We start from the raw sequence: 17,605 nt of genomic DNA on the forward strand, positions 1-17,605 counted from the left end.
CCTTCCCTTGTTTTTTTTCTTTTTCTCTCATTTCCAGCTACGTGTCGATGTTGTACCCAAAACCTCAGAGAATTTTCGTGCCCTATGTACTGGTGAAAAAGGCTATGGCTACAAAGGTTCCACCTTTCATCGTGTTATACCGAATTTTATGTGTCAAGGTGGGGATTTTACTGCCCACAATGGTACCGGAGGCAAATCGATTTATGGCAGTAAATTTGATGATGAAAATTTCATTCTAAAACATACCGAAGCTGGTACCTTGTCAATGGCAAATTCAGGACCCAATACAAATGGTTCACAGTTTTTTGTAACAACTGTAAAAACCTCTTGGCTGGATAATCGTCATGTCGTGTTTGGTCGAGTTGTGGAGGGCTTAGATATTGTCAAGAAAATCGAATCGATGGGCAGTCAATCGGGTAAAACGTCAAAGACCATTGTCATTAGTGATTGTGGTCAACTTTAAGAAGAAGGAGATTATTATAGACAACCACCCCAAAAAGTGTGCATTTAATACAACTAACTGAATGGATTTATAATAAGCGAGTGGTGTGCTTACCACATGTACATTTGAAGCGAATCAATTTTTGTTCTCAATAAATACCAATCGAAAGCAAGTACATTTTATAAAGGATATAATAGATATCCAAAAAAACAGAAAGGGGTTATTTAAAACCAGCTGAAGCGGATCTCTTTATAGGTGAACTGATGCGCGTCTTTATACCATAAAGTTTATAGGCGAGCTGAAAAACATCTTTACAGGCAAGCTGAAGCACGTCTTTATAGGCGAGCTGTAGCACGTCTTTAAAGGGCAACAAAAACACGTCTCTATAGGTGAGCTGAAGCACGTCCTTATAGGCGACTGGGAGTACGTCTTTATGGACGAGCTGGAGTCCGTCTTTACAGGCGAGCTGAAGCACGTCTTTATAGGCGAGCTGTAGCACGTCTTTATAGGCTAGCTGAAGCACGTCTTTTTAGGCGAACTGAAGCACGTCTTTTTAGGCGAGCTGAAGCACGCCTTTATAGGCGAGCTGAAGCACGTCTTTATAGGCGAGCTGAAGCACGTCTTTATAGGCGAACTAAAGGACTTGTTTTTAGGCGACCTGAAGTACCATTTTATTGTCCAGCTGAAGCAGGATTTTATTGGCGAGCTAAAGCCCGTTTTTATAGGCGAGTTGATGCACATCTTTAGGCGAACTAGCAAGACTCTATAGGAAAATGAAATGGCAAGCAATAGAAGAGCACGTCCTACAGACAAGGGGAAAATCAGGTCTCTATAGACGAGCTGAAGTTCTTTTCATTGCGTACTTTAAGATTGATGGATCAACATCCATCGGAGCAAGACGGCAACCATGTCCCTGATGGAGCAAATCAATACAGGTAAAATCCATATTGGCTTGATCCAGGAACCTTGGACTATTCAGAACAAGGTCTCTGGACTAAACCATATAAACTACCAACTGTTTTATGCAAATACGGGGTCTCGACCGAGAACCTGTATAATATGTCACAAAAACTTATGTTTTCTTTTCTCTCCAGAGTTGTCAACATCGGACGCAACTGTGCTGAAGCTGGGGAATGGCAATATATACCTTGCGTCAGTATATTTACCGTTCGACTCGCCGCCACTACCACCTACGTCGGAGCTGCAGCGGTTGGTGAGGAAAGCAAAACAAATAGGTAACGAAGTACTAGTAGGTAGCGATACTAACAAAAGGGGCCAAGCCCTTTTAGATTTCTTGAATACCAACGACCTAATAACCCTTAACATAGGTAATAAAGCCACCTTTGTTAACAAGATTAGGGAAGAGGTATTAGATATAACAATATGTTCCGAAAATCTTATAAACGAGGTGCAGAATTCTAGGGTGTCGGAAGAGCATTCCTTCTCGGATGATCGGTATATAAGATTTGAACTAACACGGCCACCGCCGAAACCTATAAGTTTCCGAAATAAATCCAAAACCAATTGGATAAAATTTGGAAAAGTAATAAGAGATAGGCTAGGGCACGATAGATATGAATGCCTAAGCACAGAAGATATAGACAGAAATGTCAACATTATAACGGAGGTCTTAGTAAAGAAAGTTGTCCCCTTCGAGAGAGGAAATCTGCCTACGAAAAACCCTGGATGACAGGAGAAATTCGTAACAAAGGCAAAGAGGTCCGAAGGCTTTACAACAGAGCTCGACGAAAGAATTTAGCTGTATTCTGGGACAACTATCACACAAATCAACAGCAAAGCGCAATTCCTGGAAACTTTTCTGTGAACAGGTAGACAGAGTAAATGATGTATCCAAAATAAAAAAAGTTTCTATCGAAAACCCATACACAAACCGAGATCATGGTGAATGATATGGGAAATAAGATGGAAACAATCGAGGACACGCTGGGGCTTTTGATGAATACACATTTCCCGCCGAACACTGCGACGCACGCAGGGGCGCCGGTAATTAGGGAATGTGTTACAGAGGAAGCACCAACAATTGATGAATCGATGGTAAAGGATGCCATCAAGAGCTTCAAACCCTTCGAGGAGGCGAGGGTAGTATTTATTCCTAAGTCTTATCGTCCGATAAGCCTAACATCCTTCCTGTTTAAAACCATGGAACGAATAGTCGACACCATGATTAAGAGCAAGATTCCAAACGATATGCTTAAATACAAACAACATGCATACGTTAAAGGTAGATCAGTGGAAACCGCATTACATGAGGTTATTGGAAACCCTTATCCAATCCTTAGATAAGTTTCAGGTGAATCGGGCCCTTAGGGACTGGATAAGCCACATGTTAAGGAATAGATGGATAAGCTGCGGGCTACTTGACGTAAAAATAAAGGACAAAGTTGGTCAGGGTACGCCACAGGGGGGGATTTTATCCCCACTCCTATGGGTCACTACCATAAATAGTCTATTAAGGACTTTAACCGATGAAGGATTGGACCCAGTCTGTTATGCAGACGACGTTATAATACTTCTGAGGGGTAAGAATCCAAACTTGCTATGCAGAAGAGCTGAATCAGCCCTAAAACTAGCGTACAACTGGGCTAGACCAAGAGGTCTTAATGGAAACCCGGAAAAAACGGAAATATGTTTGTTTACTAGGAAAATAAAACTGGAACACTATGAAGAACCAGTTTTCCTAAACAAGACGATCAATATTTCCAACAAAGTCAAATATCTGGGAGTAATTCTGGATAGGAAACTTAAATGGAAATACCATATTCAAGAAAGAGCCAATAAAGCTCATAGATGTTGGTCAACCTGTAGAAGGGCTATAGGCGCCAAGTGGGGTCTTAATCCTAAGATGACACACTGGCTATACAAAAGCGTAGTTAGACCTATTCTAACATACGCTTCAGTAGTCTGGTGGACAGCTATGGATAAAAAGTGTAATATTAAAATACTACAGAAAGTCCAACGAATGTGCTGTCTAAGTGTAAGCGGCGCAATGAGGACAACATCAACGAGGGCATTAGAAACTATTCTATATATACACACAATAGAAATCCAGATAAGGTATGAAGCGGCTGTCGCAGCTATTCGACTTAAAGCGATGGACGAGTGGATCAGCAAGGACCGTATACCTGAAACATTTGTAGCTGCCTCATGCGAGGCATTAATTCCAGACAGAGACTCGTGGATCGGCGGAAATCTACCACAAATGCCGACTGGAAACTGTTGTTATACAGATGGCTCAATGCTAGGTGGGAGAACGGGACTGGGTCTCTTTATTGAAGAACCAGAGACCGAAATATCTCTTCGTTTGCCGGATCACAATACGGTCCATCAAGCGGAGATCCGAGCGATCACAGAGTGTCTGAACTGGCTTAATGCCAACACGAGGCCAACTACTGTAAACGTCCTTACGGACAGTAAAACTGCAAACAAAGCGATAACATCCAAGACAGTAAAATCACAAACGGTCTTGGATTGTTTAAACTCTGGGTCCATCAACTTGGGCAAGCGTGGTATAGATGTTAAGCCTTCAACTCTAGCTACAGAATGAGAGCGATTTTTTGAAATTTGGTTTCACTTAAGTACTTAGTATGAAACGCGAATAGTATTAGTTGTACAAGAAGGTAGTATGATCAAAGATGTAAATTAATAGTACTATTTACAAAATATGTACATGGTTGCATTTTTAACCGTTGAATTCAAATATTTAAACATATGTTGCGTAATACTAATTGAATTAGTGAAAACGTATACGTAAAGTATTAAAATAAAATATATACATATGACAAATTATAATAATAAAAGTTGATCCGCTTCAAGCTTAAAAATTCTTTTTATTATAAAAAAATAAACATTCAGTCTAAAATGCATAACAAAATAATTTTTATAAAGAATTTAATTATCATTTTCAATATTTTGAGGTTTTTTCTTCTTTTCAGAAACTGCTTTGGGCATTAGAAGACCCAAAACTGCTGCGACAACCAACGATATTGATGAAGAGTAGAGGGCCTCTTCACAGTGGGTGTCTATAAGAGCACCCAAGACATTGCTACCAGTTACGCTGCCAATACGTCCAACCATTAAGGATATGCAAACAGCCATGGCTCTGAAAAATATCAAAATCGAAAAAAACAATCAATTTTTGTTCTCAATAAAAGTGTATGTAACAACTAATTAGTGATAAAGGTAGAAACACAATGAAATACGCCGATTTTTCACGCTCAGTTTCATGTAAAAGATTAAAGGCCAAGTAATACCTAATTCAAATGCTACCTAAGTCTTTTCAATTAGGTAGTACTTGGCCTTTAATCGTTTACATGAAACTGAATGTTCACGGAAGAACATATTAATTTTCTAATAAAGATAGTGAATGTCTTGGTGAGGGTTGCATGTGTAGATTAGAGATCATTTTGTTAAATAGGGATCTAGTTTAAATACAGTCCACTTGAAAAGGGTAAACATGTGGCAAGGTGGTTAGAAGAAAGGAGATAAGAATTTCCATTCCCACATGTGGTATGTCTGAAATAGATTGGTGCAGGCAATCTATGAGCAGTCTAATAACCATGTGGTTGCTTGCTACATGTATGCGCATGTGAGATAAGAGTATTTTACGACCCCTCCATAAGATTGTATGGCAGATGCGTTCGTACACATATGTGCACTCTCACTTTTTCTTTTCTACACACTAGTTAAATAGGTTAAGTAATATTTTACTATTTAGTTCTTAAGAATAATATTACTTTTAATAAACAGTGCATATTAAGCATTCAAAAAGGAAAGAAGTGTTTTCTTTCCATAAGTCTACGGATCCCTGTTTACACTGAGCGTGAAAAAAGCGGCGTATTTCATTTTGTTTCTACCTTAAGTGGTTTATAAAAAGTTTAACTAAGAACTAACCTTAAATTCGTGGGATAAACATCAACAACAATTGCATTCATAACGTTTGTTCCCAAGCCGGAACACAGCATTATGAGGAAAAGATAAATGGACACCATGGGGCTAGCTATTAGTAGGCTAAGGATCCCACATAAGCCGCAAACTGTTAAGACAATGACTAAAGAATAGGAAAGGAGATTTGTTGATACAATTTCATAAATTACAAATTCAATTTTTTTTTACTTACACAAAATGGGAGTGCGACCAAATCTACGATTGGCATAGATGACCGAAAGCAATAGACCAACATAAATTATTTCCTGGGACATGGTATGTCTATAGGTATCAATTTCTAGTTTTGTGACACAGATTTTCTCAGCTACAGGGAACTAGAAAAATGAATAGAAACACAGATTAAAATACTTGAAACAAAATTATCACAGCACCTACCTCTGATTGTTCAGATAAAGTAAAATTCGAGGATTGGGTAAAACGTAAAATATCACACAGCCTTTTGGGCTCATCATAATTCGACACATATAAATTAACATTATTGAGAATGTAGGGAAACCACATATAAACTCCATGGGCCGTAAAGAATGTGGTAAATAAAATGATCGATGACAGAAAGGTTTTGCGTATATGTTGGCGCATAAACAAGGGTGCTGTTTGGTTCCATATAACCACGCAAATTGAGCCAAATGATTTCTTGTCTTTAGTTTTTGTTTCTGCCGCTACGGCGGGAATATCTGCCAAATCGGGCAATAGGGTTGTGATCTATAAACGAAAATTGTTTAAACGACATATTTTTAATGTTTCTTTTAGGCCATCTCACCTCAAATGTATCATTCTGCAACTTCTTATTGCTTTTAATATTTTTCTGGTGCATATAGCGCAATACTTCCAAGGCCTCATCATGCCTATTGGCACCCAATAAAAATTTAGGACTTTCAGGCAAGTAGTGGAAAATAATACCGCAAACAAATCCAGATACGCCACAGGCAACAAAAAATAAACGCCACGGTTTATAGGTTATATCCAGCAGGGGTACTTCAAATTGCCATTCTTGATTGATAAAGATCCATGCTAGTAGGGGAAAGAATATTGCACTGAAGGCAGCAATAAACGATGCATATAGAACAGCACGATTTCGTTGCTTTTCACAATTAAATTCTCCCACATAAGCATAGATGGTGGCCGAACTGCCAGAAATACTAGAGAAGAAAGAAAGGAGAGGTTATGTTGAAAAAGTTATTAAGATACAATTTTATAATAATTGTTCTGCAAACGTCTCAGAAGGGACAAGGGAAACTTCTCTCATGTCAATGAGTGCACCCCAATGATCTACTGTTTATCGCCGAGTCCGAACGGGGTGTCTTAAGACACCACTTGTACAAAAGTTGTACATGCCTGACATATTCAGGAACAGTAAACTGAGGGGTATTTTTCCGTTGAAAATTTGATGTTACCTGTCTTCATAATCGAACCTAGATATTAAGCGTGCAAGACAGGTGTGCATACCATTGTACAACGATAACACCCAATATAAAATAGGACTTTCCACGTGGTAGAAGTGGAAAGTCCTTTAAGGCGGATACACATAAAGGTTTAGATAAATAAGCTGCTGGCAATCTTGCTTAAGTTTTTTTTGTCCAAAAGAATTCAGAGCCACTTTTGAACTAGGTAGCCCTTTGTCATTTATTCCGTTACCCGTTTAAAAGAATGTATCAGCGCTATAAGAGAATCATGAAATGCATAAAGTTTTAGGACTACCAGAGCCATAATCTAAAAAGAACTACTTTTCCCACTTTCTTTTAAATTTTAACCCAACCGATGGCTTAGGCTAGAACACCAATAGCAGTCTTACGTAGCTCTACAAACTACCACTACTGACCTACAACTGTCCTTTCACTAATCTTACCACCATAATTTATATATTTTTATCTTATTGTGTTAAGTTCTTTGTGAGGCAGACGTTGAGAAGCCGTAATTTGTTTGCGCCAAACAAAAATCTTATCTTTCTGAAGATTTATTCCAAGTAATAATTCACAGATGTGAATTATTTAATTTAGAACATATTTGTTCCAATAAACGTACACAGAGAAAACAAATCATGATCAGGAATAGTGAGATGAAGGCAGTCTTCATAGACGAATTGAAGGGAGTCTTAAAAGACGATTAGAATGGGCGAGATAAAGGAAATTTTTTATATACGATCTAAAGGGGGTTTTTATAGAGGTGCTGGAGGGAGTATTTATATACAGGCTAAAGGTTGTCTTTATAGATGTGTTTAAAGTAGTATTTATAGACGAGATGAAGCTAGTCTTTATAAACGTATAGGAGGGAGTTTTTACAGATGAGCTACTGGGAGCTGAAGGAGTCTTTGTAGACGAGCTGCAGGGAGTCTTTGTAGACGAGCTGCAGGGAGTCTTAATAGACGAGCTGAGGGGAGTCTTAATAGACGAGCTGAAGGGAGTCTTAATAGACGAGCTGAAGGGAGTCTTTATAGACCGGTTGAAGAGGGTCTTTATAGACGAACTGAAGGAGTCTTTATAGACGAGCTGAAGGGAGTCTTTATAGACGAGTTGAAGGCAGTCTTTATAGACGAGCTGAAGGGAGTCTTTATAGACGAGTCGAAGGGAGTCTTTATAGACGAGTCGAAGGGAGTCTTTATAGACCGGCAAAGGAAGTACTTATAGACCGGCTGAAGGGAGTCTTTATAGACGAGCTGGAGGGAGTCTTTATAGACGAGCTGAAAGGGGTCTTTATAGACGAGCTGAAAGGATTCTTTATAGACCGGCTGAAGGGAGTCTTTATAGACGAGCTGGAGGGGCCTTTACAGACCGGCTGAAGGGAGTCTTTATAGACGAGCTGGAGGGAGTCTTTATAGACCGGCAAAGGAAGTACTTATAGACCGGCTGAAGGGAGTCTTTATAGACGAGCTGGAGGGAGTCTTTATAGACGAGCTGAAAGGGGTCTTTATAGACGAGCTGAAAGGATTCTTTATAGACCGGCTGAAGGGAGTCTTTATAGACGAGCTGGAGGGAGTCTCTATAGACCGGCTGAAGGAAGTTCTTGTAGACGAGCTGCAGGGAGTCTTTATAGACGATCTGTAGTGGGATTCTGTAACTCATTTTTGCTGTTATCGATAATTGTCGGTAATATTAAAATGCTTATAATTTCGATAATTAACGAAATTTTTCGGTAAGTTAACGATGAATAAGAAGTAGTCGCTAGCCTCTACCGACACAAACAGTGATGCCAACTTTTCTTTATGTTTTTAGTCATAACTTTGCGATTTAATTTTACCGACTTTTGTCGGTAACAGCAAAAATGAGTTACAGAATCCCACTACTGAAGGGAATCTTTATAGACCGGCTGAAGGGAGTCTTTATAGACGAGCTGAAGGGAGTCTTTATATACAGTTGCTGAGCTTAACAGTAAGGTGTCCAACCTAACAGAAATCCTTCTTCGCTGCCATAAGGATGCCTGTCCATTAACTTATCCCGGGAAGAAATCCAAACCGGTGTGGTGGAACAAAGATCTTGGCGAACTGCGGAAAAACACCAAAAAGCTGTACAACAGGGCGCACTCGACGACGAAACTTGACAGTGACTGGGAATCGTATAAAGCGAGTTTCAACAAATACAAGAGTGAAATCAAGCGCGCCAAAAAGAAGTCATGGGTTTGTTTCTGTGAGTCTGTAGAAGGGGTAAACGACGCTGCCAGATTCCGTAAGATACTCTCGAAGGACCCCAAATCCATTGGTAGTGTCAAAAAACCGGACGGAACGTGGACAGACTCAGGTCTTGAGACTCTAAACCTTCTAGCTGAGACCCACTTCCCTGACTGCACGGACGCCAGTAACCTTCACATTGAATGTGACAACTTCCAAGTCCAAGAGTCAGTGGACGAGAGCCTCATTGGTAAGGTTGTAAGCAGAAACAAAATAAAGTGGGCAGTAAGTACATTCAAACCCTATAAGTCACCTGATCCAGATGGAGTAATTCCTGCAATGCTTCATTTTGCCGCCCCGCAGATATACCAAATTCTGGAGGAGATCTTTAGGGCCTGTTTGTCAAAAAACCGGACGGCACGTGGACAGACTCAGGTCTTGAGACTCTAAACCTTCTAGCTGAGACCCACTTCCCTGACTGCACGGATGGCAGTAACCTTCACATTGAATGTGACAACTTCCAAGTCCAAGAGTCAGTGGACGAGAGCCTCATTGATAAGGTTGTAAGCAGAAACAAAATAAAGTGGGCAGTAAGTACATTCAAACCCTATAAGTCACCTGATCCAGATGGAGTAATTCCTGCAATGCTTCATTTTGCCGCCCCGCAGATATACCAAATTCTGGAGGAGATCTTTAGGGCCTGTTTGTTTCTTTCCTGCGTACCAGATCTGTGGAAAGAGGTAAAGGTAACATACATCCCCAAAGCGGGCAAAGCCAGTCACTCTTCACCGAAAGACTACAGACCTATTAGCCTATCCTGCTTTTTCCTCAAGACACTCGAACGACTGATCGATCTGGAGATTAGGAGCTTTGTAGACACTGCCTCGCTGAGCAACCCGCAGCATGCCTACATGAAAGGTAAATCTGTCGAAACTGCTCTTCATGAGGTTGTGGGTTTCATTGAGAGAAATATGGAGAATACAAACTTTACCTTGGCGGCTTTCCTGGATATAGAAGGAGCCTTTAACAACGTAAAACTTGAATCCATTCATCTCTCGCTTAGAGCGATCAACACCCCGGAAACACTGATCTGCTGGATAAAGAGAATGCTGGAGAGCAGGATAATTAATTCCAGCATTGAGGAGTTGGCAACAAGGAAGACAGTAACTAGAGGTACTCCCCAGGGTGGTGTACTCTCACCGCTGCTGTGGCTACTTGTGATAAACAATATTTTGGCGGAATTCAACAATCAGGGCATCAAGGTTGTCGCATACGCGGATGATGTGGTTTTACTAATAACTGGCAAATTCTTGTCCACAATTTCGGAGCTTATGCAAGGAGCCTTATCAAAGCTGTCCCGTTGGGCCACCACAAATGGCCTTGGTGTAAATCCAACGAAAACAGAACTGGTATTGTTCACCAGAAAGCGTAAGCTCGGCGACTTCGTGCCACCAACATTGGATGGAGTGCAGTTACATCTCTCTCCTGAGGCCAAATACCTAGGTACAATCCTGGATTCTCAATTGAGATGGAAAAGGAACGTCAAGGAACGGACGACGAGAGGTATGATCGCACTCTATTCATGTAAGAATTCGATTGGGAAAAGTTGGGGATTAAATCCAGCTATTATACACTGGTTCTATAATACTGTTGTGAGACCCATCCTATCCCATGGATGTCTTGTCTGGTGGCATGCGCTTCGACATAAATCGAACTCTGGCAACTGGAGCTTTTAGAAGTACACCACAAGCAGCTCTGAATGCGATGCTAAACCTCTTGCCCACGAGACTTAGCATCAAAGGTCAAGCAGCACGTAGTGCCCTAAGGCTACATGAATTGAATCGTTGGCGTGACAGCACCTATGGTCATGCATGCATTCTTCGGGAGCTAGGGCCAAACCTTAGGTTGAATCGGCAGGGGAAATTCAGCGACTACTTATCACCAATTCATAGATTTGATGATTTTGAAGTCGTTATCCCCAGTAGAGATGACTGGATCCGTAGTAACCCTTCTCTGGACGGTCTGGCTTTCTACACAGACGGTTGCAAGATGGAAGAAGGTACCGAAGCTGGCGTCTACTGCGAAAAGCTTTGTCTCGAATACTCATATAGGTTGAACAGCGACTGTAGTGTTTTCCAAGCAGAAATCTTCGCGATCAAAATGGCCGCAGAGTTGATAAAAAGTCTGGATGCTGAAATCTTTGAACCGGTGACTATCTTCGTTGATAGTCAGCCGGCTCTTAAAGCCATCAAATCCCCCAATATCAAGTCTGAGGCCGTTCTTGAGTGTAGAACTGCTTTGGCGAACCTCACTAACGCTGTCCGACTCTGCTGGGTACCGGGACACTATGACATTGTGGGAAACGAGAAGGCAGATGAACTGGCAAGACATGGATCTCAATCAACAAGTCAAGCTATCACTGATTCTATTAAACCACCCATATGTCACGTTTTTCGGAAGGTGGAGACGTTCTTTGAAGAAGAAGCCAAGGAACTATGGCATAATGAACCAAGGTGCAACGTGTCAAGGGCCATTTGGCCTACTCTTTCAAAAAAGAGAACAACTTCGCTTTTAAGTTTAAGCAAGTCAGAAATCAGGGTATTGACGGGAGTCATTACCGGCCATTGCAACATCCGAGATTTTATCGGCTAATGGCAGGATGATGGCGTGAACTATTGCAGGCTCTGTGAAGATGAGGAGGAAACGGAGACGATTGAGCATATTTTATGTCGTTGCCCGATGTTAACTCGAAAGCGATATAGATTAACAGGAATATGCTTTCCTCTGAACCTCTTTTTATGGATGATCACAATGGACCGAAAGGTCTCCGAGTGGCGTAGTCAATATATATATTGACTACACATCCCCAAACCTAACCTAACCTTATATACCGGCTGAAGGAAGTTCTTATAGACCGGCTGAAGGGAGTCTTTATAAACGAGCTGAAGGAAGTATTTATCTGGCCTAAGCAATACCGCGTGTTGCCAGGCGCCATTTGATTTTTTGGAAAGTTTGACCGTTTTTGGTTTAAACGTACTTAGGACAGTTTATCATACGTCCATGTCTTGTGCTGTTTACGGTGACTTAAAAAAATCACTTTGCAAAAAATTGGAATTTACTTGTGAACATTTTCGTTCGATCATTTTTCATAACTTTCGACGTGAATAATTACGGCAAAACAGCATCGATCAAATTAAATCTTTGTATGTCGATAAAGGGCCATCCTATAGCACTATTAAACCCTTGTTAAATAAATTCAATCGTGGCCGACACTTGCCAAAAATGAAACGGTCGTGAGAGTCGTCTAAAAGCGGCCGTTGTGCCAGAAAAAAATTAAGCCGTGCGTGAACGGATAATGCAAGATCGGATAATGCAAGATAATGCAATGTTATATACCGTGAGATAGAGGCATTCTTCTGCATTTCTTCCACCAACTAAAATTTGATATTGCATGAACACATGGCCTCTAAAATGAATATTTCTCGTTAGATCCGCCAAAATTGAAGAATCGCTCAAAAAAAGGCTCTTGTGCATTGCTGCAAAGAAATTGTGAATAAAAACGATCGCGGTGCTTCAAACGACGTTTATAAGATCGTCACAGACGACGAATCTTGGATCTAGTTATAGGAGCCCGAAACAAAACAGGAATCGAGCGTTTAGGTCTTCGAAAGCGACTTAAGTTGTTCATGTAAGAAGCACTTCGAAGCAAATGGTAGCCTATTTCTTAGGCAATACGGCATAAGAAATGTAGAATGGTTAATTCTGAGTGGTAGACTACAATTTGTTTGCCTGAAGTCTCCTGAGAAATTCGAAAAAACGAACAAGAGAAGACGAATCATTCTGCATCATGACAATGCCAACTTTCACAAATCGATTCAAACCAGTGCCTCTTTGACCGGACAAAGCGTGGAATTGATGGGTCATCCGCCGTACAGGCTGATTGGGAATCCAATGGCTGCATTTGATTCCAGAATATCAAGAAAAACAGGCGTGGTCAACGATTTTCGTCGTCAAAAGATTCTGTTGAAGCGTTCAAAAACCATGTCTTGGAGGTGTCTAAATCAGAGTGGAAAAAAGTGCTTTAAAAATTGGTTTGAGCGCATGAAAAAGTGTATAAATCATTCTGAAGACTGCTCAAGAAAACAATAATGCTATTTTTGATGGTAAATATTCGCGAAGGGAGTCTTTATAGACAAGCTGCAAGCAGTCAATCATCGACAACAACAATAATTTCTAAAATTTAGCGTAATGTCGGCTTAAATTTCCACCCAATCGAGCTCGGTGATAAAAAGGAGCTAAAAGGACAATATCTTTTTTTTTGACGTTCTATCGGTCTTATTTCCTAGTTTGATTCTAACATTGGATTTGCGTATGTTTTGTTAGCTAAAAATCCGAAAACAGTTGTCAATCTCATCTGGATTTCATTTGACGTTTAACCTATGGATTTGACAGCTGAAATCGAGTGGATTTCGTAAATGTAAACCAACAAATATTTTTCAAAACCATACACATACATTCACAATTTGTGTATACTGATTTGAAAGAATAAACAAACCAATAGAAAAAAATTGTAATCAGCTGTTTGCTATGCCCTACCTTGTAATGATTCTACCATGCTTTGTTCTCAATAAATACCATGGTACAATAATACAGGTAGCATTATCAAGCCAGCTGATGGTAACATAATGTGTCAATTGCATTGAATTGATGTCAAATTTTGACATCTTATGTTACCAACAATTGCCGATGCGGCTACCTGTGTATTTGTACCATGATAAATACTACAGTATCATGGTACAATAATACAGGTAGCATTATCATGCCAGCTGATGGTAACATAATGTGTCAACTGCATTGAATTGATGTCAAATTTTGACACCTTATGTTACCAACAATTGCCGATGCGGCTACCTGTGTATTTGTACCATGATACTGTACATGTACCTTACGATTCTTTATATAAACCTCTCTGAGAAAAATAAATACCCTAAAAGTCTCTTAATAAATCAATTTTTGCTCAATAAAGATACCAGGGAGGTGCCATTATATTAAACTGGTTCCAGGAACTTTTTCGGAATCGAATTACTTTTTTTGGCAACACTTTCTCACAAACATGTCTTCAAAAGGTCCTAGACAAGATTTTGAACTATTTTTCTAAATTTTCTACAGAACAATATCAACCATTTGATTCAATACTTACAAAATACCACTCAGGAATCGCAAAATCACCATCATTGTGAAATTAATTGAAAAACTGGAAATCAATGTTACAACAAATCCCATCAGCAGAGTTGGCATCATAATACGTTTCCTGCCCATAGTATCGGCTAGCAAACCCCAAAAATGGGAACTAATGATGATGCCCAGGAAACATATGGCACCCAAAATTCCCTGCTCTTGATAGGATAAATCAAGATCACAGGCTACCACGGGCAAAGCAAAACTCATGCCCACCGATTCCAAGATGACATTATTCAATACAGCACCAGCAAATACAATAATTTGTAGATTAAATCTACCAAAATCTAAAAGCAACAAAGAAGAAGAAAATGTGTGAAAAGTTATCCATTATCCCTTGTACCACAAAAACTCACGAGTTCTTTCCAAAGCCTCATCAATGGTGGCAATTTTTGAGGACTCATCCTTTTTCTTCATGGTAATATCGAATTTAGTCATTTTAAATTTAATGTTGTTGTAACACTTGGACTTGATGTGCAGCCTCCGAAAATTTCCTTGTCGATTGTTGTTTGGCAGTACCACTTTCACTACATTGCCCTTGGAATGATCACCGTTGAATAGTGTGCAAGCTTTTCAGCAGCTTCAAACATTATATAGTTTCTGCCTACAACTATCATTGTTCCGCGCAATGATAAGCAAGTAGCAGCGCTTCTTTTTATTGAATTATTTTTCTCGGATTTGTCTTTACAGACCCCCCTATTAGACGACATTAATAAACAATATTCTGACGGTTTTATTTGAATTTTAAGCCGCAATATAAACAATTAAACAAGAGAACAGACAGTTGTAATGAGGTTATTTTTGCACAAAAGATGCCCACAATTTATCTCGCTTACATGATTGAAAAACAAGTTGTTTTGTTTTTCTTATCTTCGATTATAAAAATTCTGTTGTCAAGTCCAAAATGAAAGGAAAACTTATCTTTGAGAAGTTCTTGCGAGAAATAAATTGGACCTTACACAATTTATACACTCGTCTAAATAGGCGGGTGTCTGTAGTGTTTGCAACAGGATTAGAGAATTATAAGAAAGGCTAATTTATAATTTAATTATTTTGTTTTGGATGTTGGGAATCATATGACTCAGATTTAAATGTCTGCTGTCTGGCACGTGCGGAATTTTTAGAGAGATTGCTGAAAATATGGAATTTCTTTTTATTCTTTTACCAAAAATGACTTAAGCAAGAATTCAATGCCGCTTATAGGTCTCGGTACATAAGCGGCTTTCATTCTTGCTTAAGGTGTGAGTACATAAGCTGCCTTGCCTGCTTACCTTGCTTGCTTCTGATAAAAGAATAAAAAAGAAAAGGGCAACCCAGTTCGAAATTTGCTCGGCCTTCTTTATTCTTTTATTTTTATTATGTCAGAAATGAAGCAGAAAAGCAAGGCAATCAGGCAGAGCAGCTTACGTACGCAGGCCTTTATTCTTTTATCAGAAGCATGCAAGGTAAGCAGGCGAGGCAGCTTATGTACCCAGGCCTTTAGGCCTCAAGGGTCTTTGCTACGGCATTCTTGCCGTAAAAAAAAAAAAAAACTCACCAGGAAAATTGAGGGGAGATTTAAAAATGTAAGTGTGAATTTTCAATAATAATCGAAATATAAATAAAAAATTGTTTTTTTTTAGGTCGAAGTCTAACAAAACCCAAATACAACATTTGGTTTCAGTAATGGAGTCAAATCCTGACATTGCGCGTGTTTTTTTTTTAAAGGGACCAGCCTCTTACTCATTTTTGGAAAAAAAACTGAAAGTGAGCTGAACTCAATGGGGCCTCCAAATAAGAGCATTGCCGAATGGAAAAAGGTATGGGCCGACCAAAAAAAATATGTTAGAAAAAGGCTGCACAGAACCTTAGGTATCAAAAAGGAACAGGAGGCGGTCCAAACAAGGAGCAAAAATTATCGCCCACGGAAGAAACGATTTATAATCTTATTGGGATGAAATCTTCTGTAGAAGGTGTTGCGGTGAATTCAATTGGTCTTGACGATGATGAGGAGATACAGCGAATGTGTGACAAATATTTAAATACAGCGGTTGAAAACGCAGGATCAAATGAAGATCTTAACCAAAACAACGAAATGGACATTTCAATCTGTGATGAAGGAACGGCGAAGAAATCGACAAGCAATGTGGCGAGCTCGACATCCTTGGACATAATTAAAAGTGAACTGGATGTCCAAAAGCAACTTTTAGAATCCATTAAGCAAATAGAGGCAAATCAAAAAATCCAAAGCGAGCATCACAGAAGAATCTACAGATCAATCGAAAAATTGGCAGATCTCAAGAAACAACAGTACGAGGCAATGGAAAAATTTAAAGAAAAGGAACTGGGGGAAATGAAACGTCACAATCAAGTGATGGAGAAGTTACGAATGCAGGAGATTCAGTATAAATCGGCAAAGACGAACCTGCAATTGGAACAATTGAATGGAGGATATTCTTCTGTACTTAACTGAAAATAAGACTTATTAGATTTTTAATTACAGTGTAATATGAATTCAATTTTAGTTTATTTTATTTATTGCATCCTGTTCGAAACAGGTTTTTTGTTTTTATAAGAATAACTTTTAGTTTTAATAAAACTTTTTAGTTTTAATAAAATCAACTTAGATACTACATTAATTAAATGTGTTTTAATTTAAGTTATGCAAATCTCGCCCAATGTTCGCCCTTAGGTTTTGGGCGGCAGCAAGATATTGATTGGGGTTAGAAAAAAGTGAGGAGGCCTCCTCTTCAATTGTTTCGGTTGTTACAACATGTTCTTCCAACTACTCCTCCTCCTCCTGAACTTTATAATGTACGCATACATTATGGAAAGCGCAACATACATTTACGATTTTAGCTGCCTTTTCAGGACTATAGTGCAATTCCCTTGCACCAAGAAGACAGCGCCAACGGTTCTTCAAAACGCCGTTTGTCCTCTCTATTATATTTCGGCATTTTGCATGGACTTCGTTGAAGTTCATTTCTTGAGAATCCACTTCAGGAGCTCTATGGGGCGTTAGAAGCCAAGGCTCTAACGGATATCCAGCATCTCCTATTAATTAATACATTAATATTGATTTGTTTACTTTAAATTTAGTACATTACCAAACAGCCAAAAGTTAGATTCGCCATGAAGATATCTTTCCTCAAAAAATGTCCGCAGGTTACTTGTGTTCCATATAAAGGAGTCGTGGCACGCTCCAGGATGTGAGGAATCTACGTATCTAATCCTTAACTCATTGTCACAAAGCTGAAAATTTTAAAATTGATTACTGGACACATTAAAATATGAAATACTCCTTACCAACAAAACATTCAAACTAAATCTACCCTTTCTGTTGTAGAAAATATATTTATTTTGAGAAGGAGCAATGACTT

General features: G+C 39.4%; 2 protein-coding genes across 2 annotated transcripts; one reads left to right on the top strand and one right to left on the bottom strand.

The window, feature by feature from the left end:
* Positions 1-27: 27 nt before the first annotated feature.
* On the top strand, positions 28-524 carry LOC141397994 (peptidyl-prolyl cis-trans isomerase-like). The gene has a single exon (XM_073975072.1). It carries the CDS (start codon positions 149-151, stop codon positions 461-463), a length of 315 nt encoding a protein of 104 aa, XP_073831173.1. The 5' UTR covers positions 28-148; the 3' UTR covers positions 464-524.
* Positions 525-4,274: 3,750 nt separating this feature from the next.
* On the bottom strand, positions 4,275-14,906 carry LOC141396582 (synaptic vesicle glycoprotein 2B-like). The gene is made up of 7 exons (XM_073972151.1): positions 14,603-14,906; positions 14,209-14,533; positions 6,168-6,546; positions 5,783-6,109; positions 5,580-5,721; positions 5,354-5,510; positions 4,275-4,562 (listed from the first exon to the last, which is right to left on the bottom strand). The coding sequence occupies exons 1-7, from the start codon at positions 14,682-14,684 to the stop codon at positions 4,352-4,354; spliced, it is 1,623 nt and encodes a 540-aa protein (XP_073828252.1). The 5' UTR covers positions 14,685-14,906; the 3' UTR covers positions 4,275-4,351.
* Positions 14,907-17,605: the final 2,699 nt, after the last annotated feature.

Source organism: Musca autumnalis, unplaced genomic scaffold (genome assembly GCF_047663935.1).
Source record: "Musca autumnalis isolate F117 unplaced genomic scaffold, ASM4766393v1 scaffold_3, whole genome shotgun sequence".
Taxonomy (NCBI): Eukaryota; Metazoa; Arthropoda; class Insecta; order Diptera; family Muscidae; genus Musca; species Musca autumnalis.

Excerpts from the sequence above, each read along its gene's own strand:
- LOC141397994 (XM_073975072.1), top strand. The coding sequence starts at position 149 with ATGTGTCAAGGTGGGGATTTTACTGCCCACAATGGTACCGGAGGCAAA.
- LOC141396582 (XM_073972151.1), bottom strand. The coding sequence starts at position 14,684 with ATGACTAAATTCGATATTACCATGAAGAAAAAGGATGAGTCCTCAAAA. Across the intron at positions 6,547-14,208 it reads CGATTCCTGAGTGGTATTTT|TATTTCTGGCAGTTCGGCCA; the intron begins GTAAGTATTGAA and ends TTTCTTCTCTAG. Across the intron at positions 5,511-5,579 it reads TGGTCGCACTCCCATTTTGT|TCATTGTCTTAACAGTTTGC; the intron begins GTAAGTAAAAAA and ends CCTATTCTTTAG.